The 15,601-nt window shown below is 43.7% G+C and overlaps 1 protein-coding gene across 13 annotated transcripts in view; it reads right to left on the reverse strand.

The window, feature by feature from the left end:
* The window catches only part of LOC124350530, a 30,023-nt gene that overhangs the window by 3,423 nt on the left and 10,999 nt on the right, over positions 1 to 15,601 (reverse strand). For 4 of the 13 annotated variants that reach the window (XM_046801262.1, XM_046801273.1, XM_046801263.1 and 1 more), the window contains exons 2-21: positions 11,742 to 11,792; positions 10,855 to 11,003; positions 9,677 to 9,730; positions 8,295 to 8,380; positions 7,961 to 8,030; positions 7,338 to 7,484; positions 6,995 to 7,219; positions 6,838 to 6,912; positions 6,580 to 6,752; positions 6,298 to 6,464; positions 6,074 to 6,237; positions 5,071 to 5,238; positions 4,068 to 4,263; positions 3,757 to 3,985; positions 3,590 to 3,671; positions 3,175 to 3,517; positions 2,540 to 2,678; positions 1,354 to 1,635; positions 593 to 1,271; positions 16 to 524 (exon numbers count right to left, since the gene is read on the reverse strand). In XM_046801262.1, the coding sequence (XP_046657218.1) occupies positions 16 to 524; positions 593 to 1,271; positions 1,354 to 1,635; positions 2,540 to 2,678; positions 3,175 to 3,517; positions 3,590 to 3,671; positions 3,757 to 3,985; positions 4,068 to 4,263; positions 5,071 to 5,238; positions 6,074 to 6,237; positions 6,298 to 6,464; positions 6,580 to 6,752; positions 6,838 to 6,912; positions 6,995 to 7,219; positions 7,338 to 7,484; positions 7,961 to 8,030; positions 8,295 to 8,380; positions 9,677 to 9,730; positions 10,855 to 11,003; positions 11,742 to 11,792 (3,988 nt within the window). Of the gene's footprint in view, positions 1 to 15; positions 525 to 592; positions 1,272 to 1,353; positions 1,636 to 2,539; positions 2,679 to 2,951; positions 3,079 to 3,174; positions 3,518 to 3,589; positions 3,672 to 3,756; positions 3,986 to 4,067; positions 4,264 to 5,070; positions 5,239 to 6,073; positions 6,238 to 6,297; positions 6,465 to 6,579; positions 6,753 to 6,837; positions 6,913 to 6,994; positions 7,220 to 7,337; positions 7,485 to 7,960; positions 8,031 to 8,294; positions 8,381 to 9,676; positions 9,731 to 10,854; positions 11,004 to 11,741; positions 11,793 to 15,601 lie in introns of all 13 variants that reach the window. The other 9 variants (XM_046801265.1, XM_046801271.1, XM_046801270.1 and 6 more) reach the window with 9 other exon arrangements.

The raw sequence follows: 15,601 nt of genomic DNA on the forward strand, positions 1-15,601 counted from the left end.
TTGAATAAGACGGACCCTGCTTGGGAATCAGAAGCTCCTAAACCGGGCACGCCGCCTCCTGCCGCCGCTTCCATCAGCCGGTAGTGTCGGTCGGCTTCCGTTTCCGACATGCGGATGTCCTCGGAGCCGTTGGGGCTCGTGTGCCGGGCGCTGTGCCGCTCCAGCTGGCGGATGAGGTCCTCCAAATTGCGGATGCGGATCGGACCGCACGGTGGGACCAGGTCGCCCTCGTCTCCGCTGTCTCCGCCGCCGTGGGCGCCGACGCCCAGCGAGCCTCCGCCGGGCAGCGGGCTGGCCAGGCCGGGCAATCTCTCGCTGGTGCTGCTGACGCTGCTGCCGGGGCCCATGACGCCGCCACGTCCGCCCACTCCGCCGTGCTTGTCGTGATTGTTGAGACTCCGCATGGACAGGTAGTCGGGCGGAGGGAAATAGTCGGCGTACGACTCGGCAAACGACTTCCGCAACTCATCCGACAAGCTGGCCGTACTGGCACTTCGTTGGCTGGCAGCCGCACTCCGCAGAGCCTGTACCAATTTGTTATTGAAATTTAGTCAAACATAATTGAATTAAAGTTTTAAATTGAGTTCTATACTTGAAGGATGTCTTCGTGGTATCCATTGAGGCTCTTGAGAGTTCGCTCAACGTCCGACAGGCTGGACGCCGCCAACCGGTCGCTGATCCGGCTGCTTCCGCCATCCGGCGACAGCAAGACGGACATGACTTCCTGGTTGTCCGACTGCGACTCTTCGCTCCACTTTTCCTTGTTCATCATCATGGACGAGCCGCTGTTCATCCGGCCCAGGGGTAGGGTCAGCGACGGCCCTCCGTGTCCACCACCACCACCGCCGCCCAGCTGCTGCTGAGATGAGCCGATTCCGCCGCCTCCGCCAACCGAACCGTAAACTCCTCCACCCGATTTCTTCAAGATGCCCTTTTCCGGCTGCTTGTTCATTCCGGAGCCGGACAAATTGTTGGACTGCGGCAGCATGCCGTCCAGGAAGGCCGTCCCTTCGTCCTCGCCCGACTGGAGGGTCTCGTCCTCGCTGGCCGACGCCTGCATGATGTGGTTGCTGATGCCGTGATGGGCCGGCGTCGAATTGGGACTGTTGACGTGACTGTGCGACGCCGAACTGATGCCGTCCATGTGCGGATGCTGGCGCTGCTTCATGTGCTGGACAATGTGCTGCTGCTGCTGCTGGTGCTGTTGATGCTGGTGGTGATGGTGCTGGTGCTGCTGAAGCTGGACGTTTCCAGCACCGGGAAATCGATTGCTACAATGGATGGATGCAAAATTTTTGTAATTATTTCATCCGCCGGAATAATAATAATCAAAAGAAATTGTCTTGTGTGTACTTGTAGGAAGGCATAGTGCCGAAGGAAATGCCTTTAGCACCGGCTTCCAGTGAAAGGGCATCCGTCGACATGTTGGCCGCGTGATGGTGATTGCCCGTGGCGTTATTAATGCCCGAAGGCCCAGCAGCTCCCATGTTACCAGACGGACCGGCTCCTCCGGCATTGCCTCCTCCTCCACCTCCCCCGCCCGGCGGCTTGGGCAAAGTCATCATTTGTCCGGAAGCGTTGACAAGGGGCCGCTTCAAATAGGGCGGATCATATTTGGGCATCGTGCTCTTCCTTCTGTTCGTATTTTTCAAATAAAAATTCCGCAAACCAATCAAAGAAAAAAGAAAAAATTCCCCCCCAAAAAAAGAAGAAACCCGCAATGAAAAGATTTGGCTCGTTAAATATCAAACAATTTCAATGAAAATTTCTTTCGTTGCACAAAAAAAATTTGGTTTTCTTTCCTAACAATACCATAAAGTAGTACAGGCGGTTGGAATTTGTTTTTTGGTTTTGTTTGTAAAAAGGAATAAAATTTCACAAATACGGGGGTTTCAAAACACAAGCGACGGCCAAATATCTGAGAAGAAGTGGAAAAAGCGTTTTTAAAAAGGTGTGTGATCACAGCTGGAAATGAAATAGGTATAAATCAAAATCACATCCATTAGAAGAAGAAGAAGAAGAATAGGGAAAATGAGGATGCGAAGAGCCCTCTCAAAATGTTCCCTCTTTTTTTTTTAAATCATGTCCAGTGTTTGACTTTGTTGTTTTGCTCATAAAATTTCAAAAAACCAATTTTTGTTAATTCAAATCTTTCGTGATGTTTTATATAAAAGTTTCAATCCGTTTGCAATCCAGGTCTAATTAAAAAATGAAATGAAAAAGTGTAAAAATGAAAATCAAACTGAAACATTTCGAAAAATCGGATGCGAACTGCTTGCCAATTTAGAAACAAAGGGATTGTGAAATTGTAATCTCGGTGTATAGTATATGATATCAAATTGAATTGTTGTAATTTTTACTCGGTATGTGAATAGATAAGAACAAGGGCGTTCAAGGAAGTAAAAGCGAGCGTCAAGACACAACAGAAGCTGTTTTTGATTTGATTTTGTTTGAAATTTGATTTGAATTTTTTTGCTTTTTTGTTTGGACTTTTTTGGGACCATCACGACGAGCGACATAATGAAAAGACTCGACTAACCTGAGGCAAAGGGAGAGGTTTCTGTGTACCACCACTGACCTGTAGCAGAGGGCCATTAGGGCAAAGACGATAAATACGCCCCCTACTACCGAGACCAGCATCACCACCATGAACACCGTGCTGTGACCACTTCGGTCTACTGCAGGCCGTTTTTTCGTCCAGCAAAAGCCGCCGCCCGCCATTTGCCACCATCACCACCAACCCAGCCAAGACCAGAAAATGTTAGTATGCAAATTCATTAGTTATCCGCACACGTGTAACACCTGCCTCCATTCACTCATTCAGCGTTCAATTGCAAATCGTTAAAACTAACTAAACAATTAGTTAATTAGGTTAATAATGAATGATGATTAGTATAAAGGGCGTAGTTTAGTCGATCGGCAGGCTGAAATTCCTCGGATGTATAGTATACCTGTGCAAAATGGCCACTAGGGCTATGCAAAGTAGGCCAGCTTTGACGACTAGAACGACCGTCAGGGCCATCGTTAGCGAACTAACACCTTCATAACTGCCGCCCTTTTCACCTGAAACTTTACCAGCTATAACACAAAACAGTGACAAATATCTTATCACTTAAATTCTTATGCGTTGAACTTAAATCAATTGGATTAAAAGGCTAGATCGAATGGGTATACCGTAGGAGGTGGTTTTGCTGTTGCTGGTTTGCGCTTCCGGCATGAGGGTGGTGACGCCGTTGAGTGGCGGAGGAGCCCCCGTGCCCAGGGCCCCAGCGTTGGCCGAATCGCGTTCGGAGGCCTCGGCGGCGCCCATCTTGTCGCCGGACTGGAAGCCACTGCGGATGTAACTGTCGTTGGTCTGGGTCGAGCAATCGTGGCCAGTCCATCCGGCGTCGCAGAAACACGAGTTGATGTTGGAGCAAACGCCGTGGCCGGAGCAATCCAGCGCCACGTTGTTGCTGGGACATTTCGACCGGTCGATGTGCGGGTAAATGCTGCTGCACGTCTTGTTCATGCAAATCTAATGAAATAAGAAGAAATGAATTATTATGGCTGATCCACGACAAGAAAACAAAAACGAAATTGGACGGACCAGACTGTTTCCGCAAGGAGTTCCGTCCCGCACAATCCCCAAATCCGGCAGATCGGCAGCCGCAACGGTCCCGCTGGTGATCCTAGCAACAGATAGCGGACGTGCAATCAAGTGTGCGAATTATGAGTCTCTCTCTTAGAAGCGGATGCGATTGTGTGTGTTTATACTTGCACTCGAATTCCCGTCCGGCCATGGAGACCAGAGTCCTCGAATACATTTGATCCATTCCGGCGACGATGGGGTAGCGCGTTCCCATTTGGCATTGCAGCGATCCGCACATGACGTGCTCCGCATCGCAGCGAATGTAATTGTTGTGGGCATCCTGGCCACAATGGCCGTTGATTGATCCTTGCGAATTGAACTGCTCGAAACACTTGCGGTCGCCCGAAAGTCCGCCTGTTTTCAACGTCCAACCAAATTCAATTCCAAAATTTTAATTTCTTTCTCCTTTTGATGATTTGAAATGTTTTGGGAATACCGTCGCCCCAAATGAGTCGGCATTGGCTGTCCAGGGTCGGGCAGACGCCATTGAAGCAGTAGCCTTTATTGATCTCGCACTGGTTGCCGTTCTTCTTGTAAATGTCCAGCGGACACTGACCCGAACGCCCGTTACAAATTTCCGGCAAGTCGCACTCGTTGGTGGCATCCCGACAGAGATAGCCTTTCGGTCTCAACTGTAAATAATTCAATTCATAATTAACCATCAGGAGGTGCTGGTGTGGGGACAGTGTGTGGGTTTTAGTTAAACTTTGCTGTTAGAGATTAAAGTTTAAAAAACCCAAACATGATTGAATTTGAAAATCATACTTAAACATATTAAACAATCTAAATTGTGAAACAGAGTTTGTTTGTCGTCAAATCATTCCATTGTTGTTCCTGTCAGAAAATCATGGAATGTTTGAAATGAGAAACAAAGATATGTTTGCTGAGTCAAACTGTTGAAATTACAATTAACACTGCAGCATGAAGCAGTTCAAGACTCAGACAAACATTTTCTGCTTACCACGTTTTCTAATTTATCAACACGAAGTTGCTTTCCAAATAAACTTTTCCTTGCTACACTGGAATAATGCTTTCTGAGGAAACAATTATGCTGATTTCACAACTTAGATTATTAAAATGATTTTCAAATTCCCATGAATACTTTAACAAAAATCTCTAAACAGCAGCTCAAAGAGGAAATGTTGTGTTAACCCAGATGTTTTCACAAATACGTAAACACAATTGCTTTCAACTCTCAAGATTGACTTTAAACATTTAAAACACACTTAATATCAATACAATTAAATCATATCAAACTAAACTTTACCTACAGCTGAATTACTAAAGCGACCATTTTGCTTCGTCTCATTTTTCGTAAAGAAAACAAAAGCAGACGACACTAAAAGCTAAACAACATCCCCCTACTCCAAAAACAAAAGCCAAGCTCTTGTAAGCCAATCAGGACTAATTAAAAATCAATCAATGGATATCATATATACTTTGCAATCGTCGCAACACGGTCCGGAAGCGCATTCGGCTTCTGCCGTCAATTTGCACGTGATGGGATCGCAACAAGGATCGGAATCGTGACACTCCTCGATCGTTCCGCAATCGCATTCCTCTCCATCCTCGACGACGCCATTGCCGCAAGTGCGGAAGTCCTCCAGCTGGCGAAAAAAAAAAAAAACAGAAAATGAAATGATATTACATATAGTAGGAGCACTGGCAACTGGAAACTGCGGAAATCAAATAAGAAAAGGGCGGAGGAGGAGTATAGGATCACAGTCAAGTGTGTACAGCGGCGACATCTTTCCAGGATCGATATTGTCAGCTGAGAGAAGGAGCTAGAGAGAGTTGGCTATATATCTACTGGCGTCAGCTGATTGCAATCGATCGACAAGGGAGAAAATCTTTCGGGATTCTTTCTTGTGTGTGTGTGTGTACAACTCCCCTCCTCCTATCTACTCACGAGTTATAAAAGGAGACAAGGCGATCCCTTCCCCCAGCTTGATGATAAGAGCCGTCATCCATCTTTCTTCCGGTTTCTTTTCTTCTTTTTGTAACCCGCGGGACTCCCGTTTTTCTTTTTTTCGGGGGGATTGAGGACTTGGTGCGGGACCAAGTTATTTGGTATAGATGCGATATTGGAAGACCGAGTTATGGAGGGAAGCCATAAGCTCATGTCACTAGGGTGGTGGTAGCAGTATAGAGTGGGGGTGGGTGGGTGGCGTTTTTCTTGTTGTGGGATGACGTCTTACCGCGACCGACAAACTCACGCGGGAGAGCAATAACCTTTTCAGCGCGAGACATTTTCAATTACTAGCGCATAATGGCCGGTGTAAATTGCATATCGATTGATCAACCTCAGCACCGGCGCCACCACCGCCGGAGGGGAGAAAAATCAAAAAGTGTGTCGACTTGACCTTATAGGAAAAAACGAACGTGCTGTGGGCGTTGGCGATAATAATAATAATAATAAAATTAAAAAACTGGCACGCGCACCTGATTGGGCCGGTTGAAGAGGCAGATGCTATGGCCGATTTTCAGCTTCTCGATGTAGTCGGAGAGGCTGCACTCGGAGAACTTGTAGGGCTGGACGCTTTCCAGGCCCATGATCGATTGAGACATGATGCAGCCGTGCCAATCTCCGCAATGGCATTCGTCACCTGTCCAGAAATTTAGTTGATTTTTAGTTCCATCTGAGAAATCTATAGCCCGGGACTTACGGCCGTCGTCGTGACCCATGCCAATGTTGTGGCCGATCATGTGGGCCATGGTGCCGGCCACCAGGTGAGGCTCGTACGGGTTGATGTCGACGCTCAGCCCCACCGATCTGGGCGTGCAAATCGTGTCCGGCGCCGCCATTCCCGACCCTCCGGAAAAAGTCTCTCCGCTGTTTTGTGACGTAATCATTTTTTAAAAAATTTAAAGAAAAAAATGGTTATTTGTCTTTTCCAGTGGATGATGTTATAAATGATTCAAAAATGATGTCGAGATGATGTTATTACGACAAAAGTTGAGTGGTGTCCTTGATGACATTGTAGAGTTTGCGCGAAATGTAGTCGTTAAAGTTGAGGAGGGCCCGGTGGATGTCCTGGGACCGGTCGACCGGCGCCTGGTTCTCGCTGGCCCACGTCTCAATGTACACGACCGAAACGCGGGTGTTGAGCGTCCGGAAATACTATCCGGCCGGAAATAGATTTCAAAGAACAAAATGAAAATCAAACAAATTGTTTAAGCGCGCAATTTAAATGAATTAAACTGACCAGGTCGGCGATATTGGCGATTTGAATGGCGTCCTGGACGACTTCGATCCGTCGGCTGCCGTTGCGCTTCTCAAACTAATTGCATGAAAATAATAAAAATTCCATTTAATAATTCAATCAGTGTTGCTAATGCAATTGTTTCATTATAGTCTCTCACCATGGCTTTGTCGAGGACCAGGGCCGTTTCGACGTATTTGGTCACTTCGCGGACGTCCCTCTTTTGTCGCTCGTTGGATTTCGGCTGTTTGGACTGACCTTTGCCACCGCCGCCACCACCGCGGTAGTTGCCCGAGCGGAGGCCGTACTCGAGCATGCCCGTGTTGGCGCACATTTGCTTAACTTTGGTCCGGGCCTCGAAGATGACGTGAGGGTGTTTCCTCTGCTCCAGGAATAATTGGGATAATAAGACAAACAAATAAAACCAAAAGTCGATCAATATTTGGCCAAACCTAAATTTTAATTTTAATTTGATTTTGATTTTAAGTTGAGTAGATATATACCGAGAGATCACCGCCGTAAAACGGATGGATCACGAACGTCTCGTTGCCAATGTGGATGATTCCGCTGACTCCGCTGCACGTCCGGAAGGCCGCCACGGCTCCTGGATAGTCCTTGACCGTTCCGTGGTAGTAGCAGTGCTCGATTTCCTTTGAGAAGAGAAAGAAATAAAGAAAAAGATGTACACGTGCCGTTATAACAGAATGTGTTAGCCTAATTTGATCGCCAGCAAAAGGAGAAAGTGCCGCCGTAGTTGTTCAACTTTGTCATGTCGGGACGACGGAATAAGAACAAAAAAAAAAGGGAAAAAAGTTTCAACCGCCAGCGCCAGCAATTCAGCAGATTGCTAACAAGCAAGTCTATTAAAACCAAAAAAGAAAGAGGGAGAAAATGTCAACCCATTTCCCGTAAAACTGAATTTAACGAACCGTTGAGCCACTCTGCTATCTTTCTTCCCTCTACGTCATCCCTAACTCGTCTATATATAATAGAATTTGTTCACATTTTTAAAATATTAGCTAAAAGGAATTTTACTTTTAAAAATAACAAATAATGAAAGTGTCAACCCCATCATTTTGAGTCTCTACACTATACCGGTATACCCCTTGTAAATAGATTACTATACCTGTTTGGAGAACTGTTCAACTCCGCCGGGCAGAAAATGCTTCTGGATCAAGTTGGGTGCCAACAGCTGCCTGTAATTTGCAAAATAATCAGCATCAACATATGGCCAACTATATATACATACATACAACATATAGAATCCCTATTAAACTAATACGCCGTAGTCTATCCGGACGTCTATATAAACTTGAGGGCGGTCACAGCAGCAGCCCAGGCAAATAATAATTTATAGAAAGCTCAGCTAAAAACTTTGGCTACTGCTGGTGGTCCCAGTGGCGGGCCCATATAGTTGATATAGATTCACTTAAACAGCAAACATTATTCACGAAACTTACGAGTTCAATTCCAAGTCCAGCCGGAACTTGTGGCTGAAAGCTTTGATCAGGAGCGACGTCCGGTGGTAGTGCTTGCCCGTCTGTTGCTGCACAAATCAAATAAACAAAAAAAGAGAAAAATGGAAATTAAATTTGACAAACTCAACTTAATTTAAAAAAGAAAATAAAAGGACATGAAAATGTTTGCCAATTATTCACAACACGAAATTCTTTCCGGCTCTCTTTCATTTCCAGTTTTAACAAGTCAAAATAAAAAGTGGAAACGGACAAACAGCCAACAATGATGACGAAACATGTTCTTATGTACGACTCGGATTGAAATGAATGAGAAGAAGAAGAAAACAGACAAAAGGAAAATAAAACAAAAAGAAAAGGGATGAAAATATAACCAAACAAAAACCGAAAGGAATTTTCAATGGAGAGACTTTCGAGGTTTTTTTAATACATTTTGAACAAAAGCGAAAAAATGAATAAAAATGGGGGCGTCATCCATCATCAGACATGCAGATATATCTCTCTCGGGCGTGTAGGCGTCGTTGGTTGGTTGGGAGGATGAGGTTTATTGTTGTTGTTGTTGATATTTTTCTCTTTTTTTTTCTGGCTCCGAATCAAGATGGAATGGATGGGAAAAACATTGGAAAAATCAATCAAAAGACAAAAGCATAGTGTATAAATAGGAAGGAGAATATCGATCGATATAATTGAGACAAGCAAACACCGGAGGGGGGATCGAGTTGAAAGGTCGTGTGTTGTTTTGGTTTCCTTGCATGGTGCATTAAGAAAAGAAAAGAAAAACTCGACAAGTTGTGCGCGTCTTTTGACAACCGTCCAGTTTACACACACCAGACACACACAGCCGCAGTGCAGCAGCAGCAGCAGCCTAAAGAAATAAAAGTTAATACAACAACCCCGAAAGATAAAATGCGGGTCTATAAGAAATAACTCAAAAACGGCTCCAACAAATGCGGAATGTCGTCTGCAGCAGCAGCAGCAGCAACGCACAATCAAATCCCCAAAAAAAGAGAATAGAGAGTGCCAAGTTGGATGCTGTACACATGCCTTTGGGTTGTTTGTTATCGATTGAAAAAATAATATCAAATAACAACAGAAAAATACCAAAACAACAACAACCTCTGCGCTGAAAAAGGTCAACAGCAGAGCCCACACAGACACACATGCATTCACCAGGGAATGAAATAATAATTCACGAAATTTTTTTGATTTTTTTCGCTTTGAACTTTCCCACACAAAACATCAAATAAATAAACCAAACAAAAAATGTTATGATGATTTGATTTTTAAATTTTTTGGTGGAGGGGTTGTAAAAATAAAAAGAAGGCGAGATATGTAGGGCTGTTAGATGAGTTAGGAGGTAATTCTACCTGAGTGCTGTAGCGTTCATTCATCCTGCTAGATTCAGACGGTCGCTCCATAGTCTGCCCAAATCAATACACACATGTATAGAGAGGAGAGAGAGAGAGAGAGTGAGAGAGAGATGATTTGTTCGTTCGTTCGATGAGATGGATCAAGAGCAGGCGTGTCTCTTTGTGTCACACACACACACAGCACGGCAGCTCTCTCACTCGCAAAGGCACGCACGACAAATCAACACACACACACACACACGCGCACACACACACACACGCAAATAACCGAAACACAGAAATAAGAGAGATGGATGAATAAAATAGGGGAGGAAGTGAGGGTTCGGGGGACAGGCATAATATTAGAAATGTTAATAATCGATATACAATTTATAAGTTTTTTTTCCGGTAGGGTTTTGTTTTATTATTTTTATTTTTATTTATTTTTTATAAATAAGAAAAGAAAAGAAAAAAACAATAGAACTTTGGGTATAACATCACAACAATTGAGCCGTGTCTAATACCTCTTTCCCGCCTTATATCCGTCCGATTCGTTTCGGCGGGATTTTCGAACAAACAAAATAAACATAACAAAACAAAACCAAACCAACAAACAAGCGAGAATCGAAACCGATCGATAATATACCGACCCCCCGCCATGATATTTCAAATCTATATAAACGGGAAAAAACGGTGGATGGGGAGAGAATCAAAAAGTTTCGTTGTTGACTGACTTCCAAGTTGACGTGATTTCGTGCGTGTTTTTTTGTTTTGTTTGTTTCCCCCCCAACCAGCACGATCTCCCGCGCCATCGGATCGCATCGATATAACGAATGTATCGTATATATAGAATATAGCGTACAAACAAAAATGATATAGTATAGCCTGCCAGTTTCAAATTCAATTTACCGATTTGTGAATCATTTGTTTTTTTTGTTATTTTGGTTATTTTCTTTTTCTTTTGTGGGAAATGTATAGAACTTTAGGGTGGGGTTTTAGTATAGGGATAGAAGGAGGAGCCTACTTTCACGATTCTCAAACTTGTATACACACAGATATAATAGAGACGGAAAAAATTGATTAAAGAAGAGCGCAGCGAAAGTCATAATTGAATTAAATCAAATCAAAACTCAAATTCCCACCCAAGACCCAACCAATAATTTCACAAATCAAAAGTTTGGGTCGGGGTCTCATACCTTTGTGGCTCCGATCTCACGGGTGGAAATGCCCATCTTCTCGCGGTGTCTCAGCTGAACGGGGAAGACGATTTGGTAGTGGCTGCCTCCTATGGAACGCACCAGGTCCTGATTCTCCCGATGCTCTTTGAGCAACTTTTCCACATCGCCTGGATGACCAAATCACGAAATAATTTAAAAACAACCCAACGTCAATTTCCCCCAATATTATCAAACAGGCCCACACACACCCCCCTATAATTTTCCCTATAGAAATCACGCATCCATAATACAAAGGTGCATGGAATATCACAGATATCATCCATGCGATGGCTCGTCGTTTTTGTCTAGTCGTCGTCGTTCGTCGTAATAAATGAGAAAAAACTATAAATGCAAGTTGACGCTAGTGGAATGCTTAATTGGCTTGGCTTGGCTGGCTGCTGTGCTGCTGCTGTGCATGGCCAAAAACTTTCCGAGTCGACCAGAGCATCTTAATGAGCTCTTTCCTATACTTCTCTATCCGCTCCCTCCTGCCCAAGAAGAAGAAGAAGAAGAACAAGTATACAGCAGCAGAGTCTGTTTGGTTTAGATGTCTCTGCTATAGTAGACAGCTGATTTTCCCTCAACATATTATTAGCACACACAGCGCACCAGAGTCTACTAGATATACTAGACACCGAGCAGGATTGCACTTCTCTCTCTTTGTTGTGTTTGTGTGTCTGGCGTTGTTGGAATTGTTCACTGGGGTGTTGGTTGTGCTCCTCCTTCGTAACGAGCGGTGCAGTCGGTAGGTACACAGCAGCAGCAGCTCCACTCTCTCTTCTCGTGTCGATCAATGATTCAACTTTCCCAGCTGCACACACACACACCCATCAAGAATAGATATCCCGCAAGGTTAAATTTCTTACCGACTGAAGTCTCCTCGGTCCAGAAGGAATCGTCCAACGTATCCGACGAATCTGCCGCAACAAACAAAAAAGACAAAAAAAAAATGTTTTGAGAATGCTGGAGAGTTTAGATTGTTAGAATAGTCGTCTGCTTTTATTACGTCACCTATAAAGAAAAGGATATACAAGCCCCCATTGTGGGTCTCACCTTTTGTTTCAAATTGAGAACACAAACAGGGCGGGTTGAAAAGGTTAGACATTTTTTCTTTCTGATCGAAAATCGAATCTTAACTTTGATGCTCTGATTCTTCTTTTTTTTTATTATGAAAAGGATCCTGTAGTAGTAGTACGAGCAGAGACACACACACCTCCTTTGTGTGTGTGTGTGTGTGTCAAAAGACGAGAGAATTGACAGGAGAGACAGACTCGAGAGTCTCCCAGTGATTACATACGAGGGCATCACAATGACGACGACTGTGTGTGCCATAGAGCTCAACTACTGCGATAGATGCGAGTATACAGTTATAGTAGTATTATAACTGCTGCTGCTGAAACAGGGTCTATAGAAAAATAAGAAGGAAGAAAAAGGGAACTTGCTGGGCGGAGACGAGAGAAAGAGAAAGAAATCGATCGATCCTCTATACAGTATGTATGTACCATCACCCGCCCCGGTACATAACGGGCCAACGAGCTAAAGGGTAATGGACCAGAGTCTTTTCTTTTCTCTCTCTCTCTCCAGGGTCCTGATGTTCAGTTGCTTCTTTTTTCTCTTTTCTTTTTTCCTTGTGACGATAGTTCACTTTTATTCTTTATTTGAGATGAAGAAAAGCCGAGAGTCTAAAAGGTCGACCCACCCATGCCAACAAAACAGCAGAGAGACCCTCCACCAATGTAGCAGAGACATTTGGAGAGAAACATTTTTTGAAAAAGAAAATTACTAAAAAAAAAAGGAAAATCATTTTTTTTTTCCAGGATCCTCATCAAGGATCCTGGGTACGACAGTTGAGGCCGTTAACGAGACCCATTGAATGTGCGGCGTTAGCAAACACATCTATAGGGGGCCAGAGCCGGGGCTGTTTATGTTGATACGTACGTATAGCCGGGGATGATGGAGGAGAGCGAAACGAGACCCCAGGGAACTTAACTGCAATTGACTTTGAAGAGAAAATCGGATTGCGCAGTGTACTGCATCCCTCATTCGTCAGGAGCCAATGGATCGAAAGGGCGAATGCAATAATGGTCCCCCCCCTCCCCCACAAACCCAAAACCGGAGAGAGATAGAGAGGGAGGGGGGAATAAGATAGAAATGTGTGTAGTCTTATAAAGAGTGAGTGGGAGTTACACACATAGGAGGAGGTGGGTATTACGTCTGGGCCAAAAAACTGTACCTGGGCCTAGTGCCAATAACAACGGTGCAGCACCGACGAGATGAAAGAGAGAGACAGAAAGAATCAAGTCGTGTGCAAGGCAAGGCTCCTACAGAGCCAGAGCGAGAGGAGCCGAGCATAGCACACATCACTTTGACGTCTTTGTGTGTTGCGCTTTTGTGTGTTAACGAAAATTCCGAGAAAATTTACGATTTCCCGAGCTGCAGACGGAAACAGCGCAGACGAGAGCCCGGGACACACACATGCACATAAAATAAAAAAAATAGGTCTTTGATTGCTGTGGGGGTACGGAGGGGGGGAGGTTTCAACGGGGAACCGCGACAATAGCTCACATTATGTGTGCATATGGATGGCCTAGATCTATATATTTTTTCCCTATTTATTCTTACATTTTACGATATGCTCAAATACGGGATAAATGGAACGTTGCACAACTGGGAGGGGGGAAAAGAAGATTTTATTTTAACTGGTACCCGTGATTTCTTCTCTTTACTTTAGTCGTTATCTTGCGCTGTGTAGTTTTCTTTATTCGTGATCGAGAGCTTCGTATGCAGTTACGTCAGGGTTACTTTTATTCACGAAATTCGTGAAGGATGCCAAAAGTTTTTTTGAAAAAAAAAATTCAACTTGGAAAAGAAGCTTTTGAACTTAATGGGGGGCCACTTGCCGTCTAGACGTCTAAAACATCTTTTATTTTTCGACTTTGTTACGCAATCAAATAATGGGCAAGTGAAATGTAATGCTACTAATTAGCATTTTAAAGTAGATTAACTATTTTTGCTATGAAGTATTGGATGTTGCAAGCAGATACCTTTGACTGTTGCAAAATATGCTGTCGTAATTCTTCGAGTGGTATCCCTTAAATTCTAAATTGATTTTCACTTATCATGCTGTTCGGATAGCCAAATTCCTATTCCCTGTTTATGAATAAAATTTGGAGTATTTCTTTTGGCTGTCCCATGCCCAACATTCTTGAAATTAAAAAATTATTTGCTTAATAAGATTTTTGTACGACAACATCGATTGATGTTCGCTACTCTAATACTCAAGTACCACATAACTTTCTTCTGTAAGCCAGTCGATTCCTTGTGACCATTTCAACGAATTGGGAAATGGGTTTTAAAGTTCATTTATTGTATTGCAATATCCGCCTGAAGCGAAATAGTTGCGCCAATTTTTACATTGCACGATATACGGGATAGATGGAACGTTACACAAACGGGGGAAAAAAAGGGGATTTTATTTTAACTGGCGCGTTTGGTTAATTTTATTCTTTCATTAACAGTCGTTAGTCGGTTCTTGAGAGTGATTCCTTTATTCGTGATCGAGAGCTACACATACGTTTCGCCAGGGTTAATTTTATTCACGAAATGCGTGAAGATTGCCAAAAGTTTTCTTGTAAAAAAAAAACAGTTTAACTTGGAATAGAAACTTAATTAAGTAAACCAATTGTCGTCTAGACGTCTCAATCATCTTTTGTTTTTCGACTCGGTTACGTATTCAAATAATGGACAAGTGAAATGCAATGCTATTAATTGGCATTTTAAAGTTGTCGAATGAAATTAGCTTTAAGTAATATGGAATAGCGCTGAACCACCTATTTACGTCGTGACGGACGCTATAAGAAATTTACGGAGATTTGCCTTTAAATTACGATTTAATTTCCTTTACAATTACGCGTGTTTTGGCTGTCATCAAGAATCTTTCACCTAAGGAATTATAGCAATTCCTATAAGGTGTCAGAGGACCTGTGCGTCAGAAGCAGGGTCAGGCTTGAATGCAGCCATTCAATTTAACCAATAATAACTGTCGAACTGCTACCGATAAATAACAGTCTTAATTGTCACAAACCGTATGGTGTTTACCATTTCAGCAATCAAGTTGCTTTTCCTTCGTCTGTCAGTTAATCGATTCTTTGTACCTTTTTTCAACTGATTGGAAGATGATTTATAAAGTTCATTGATTGAATTGCGATATCCGCCGGAAGCGAAATAGTTGCATCCGAAAAAACGTCGTCTTGTGGCGTAGTATACGTGAAATGAAATTAGGTCACCAATCAACCCCTTTTGCTGGTCTACGCAACAATCCCTCCCCCGGCAGACATGACTTGGATTCCTGTAGTATGTACGTGTGTATCGATTAGAGCTAGTCATCAAATAAGAGTATCAGCCAGAATTTCTGATTATATTTGCCAAGGGAGGAGATACATATTAACTTGGCTCGCCCGGCAAATGGAATATCTTTAGCCATGGCGCATCACGAGGGTTTCGTATTGGAATTAGCAGGGCCAGCCACAGCCACTGCTCTTGCAGGAACGGGCGTGTCATACATAAGAGATGGAGGAACCTGCCTGAGATTGATCGCCCCCTGTTACGGTTGTTACTGTACACACACACAACAGCGTCAACTGCTGTCTATAGCCTTTACGGAACCTCGACCAATCAGGATGCTCAAGTTTGAACCGATCAAATAACGAATTTTTTTCCCGCCATA

The sequence above is a fragment of the Daphnia pulicaria genome, chromosome 7, assembly GCF_021234035.1.
Source record: "Daphnia pulicaria isolate SC F1-1A chromosome 7, SC_F0-13Bv2, whole genome shotgun sequence".
In the NCBI taxonomy this organism is placed as follows: Eukaryota; Metazoa; Arthropoda; class Branchiopoda; order Diplostraca; family Daphniidae; genus Daphnia; species Daphnia pulicaria.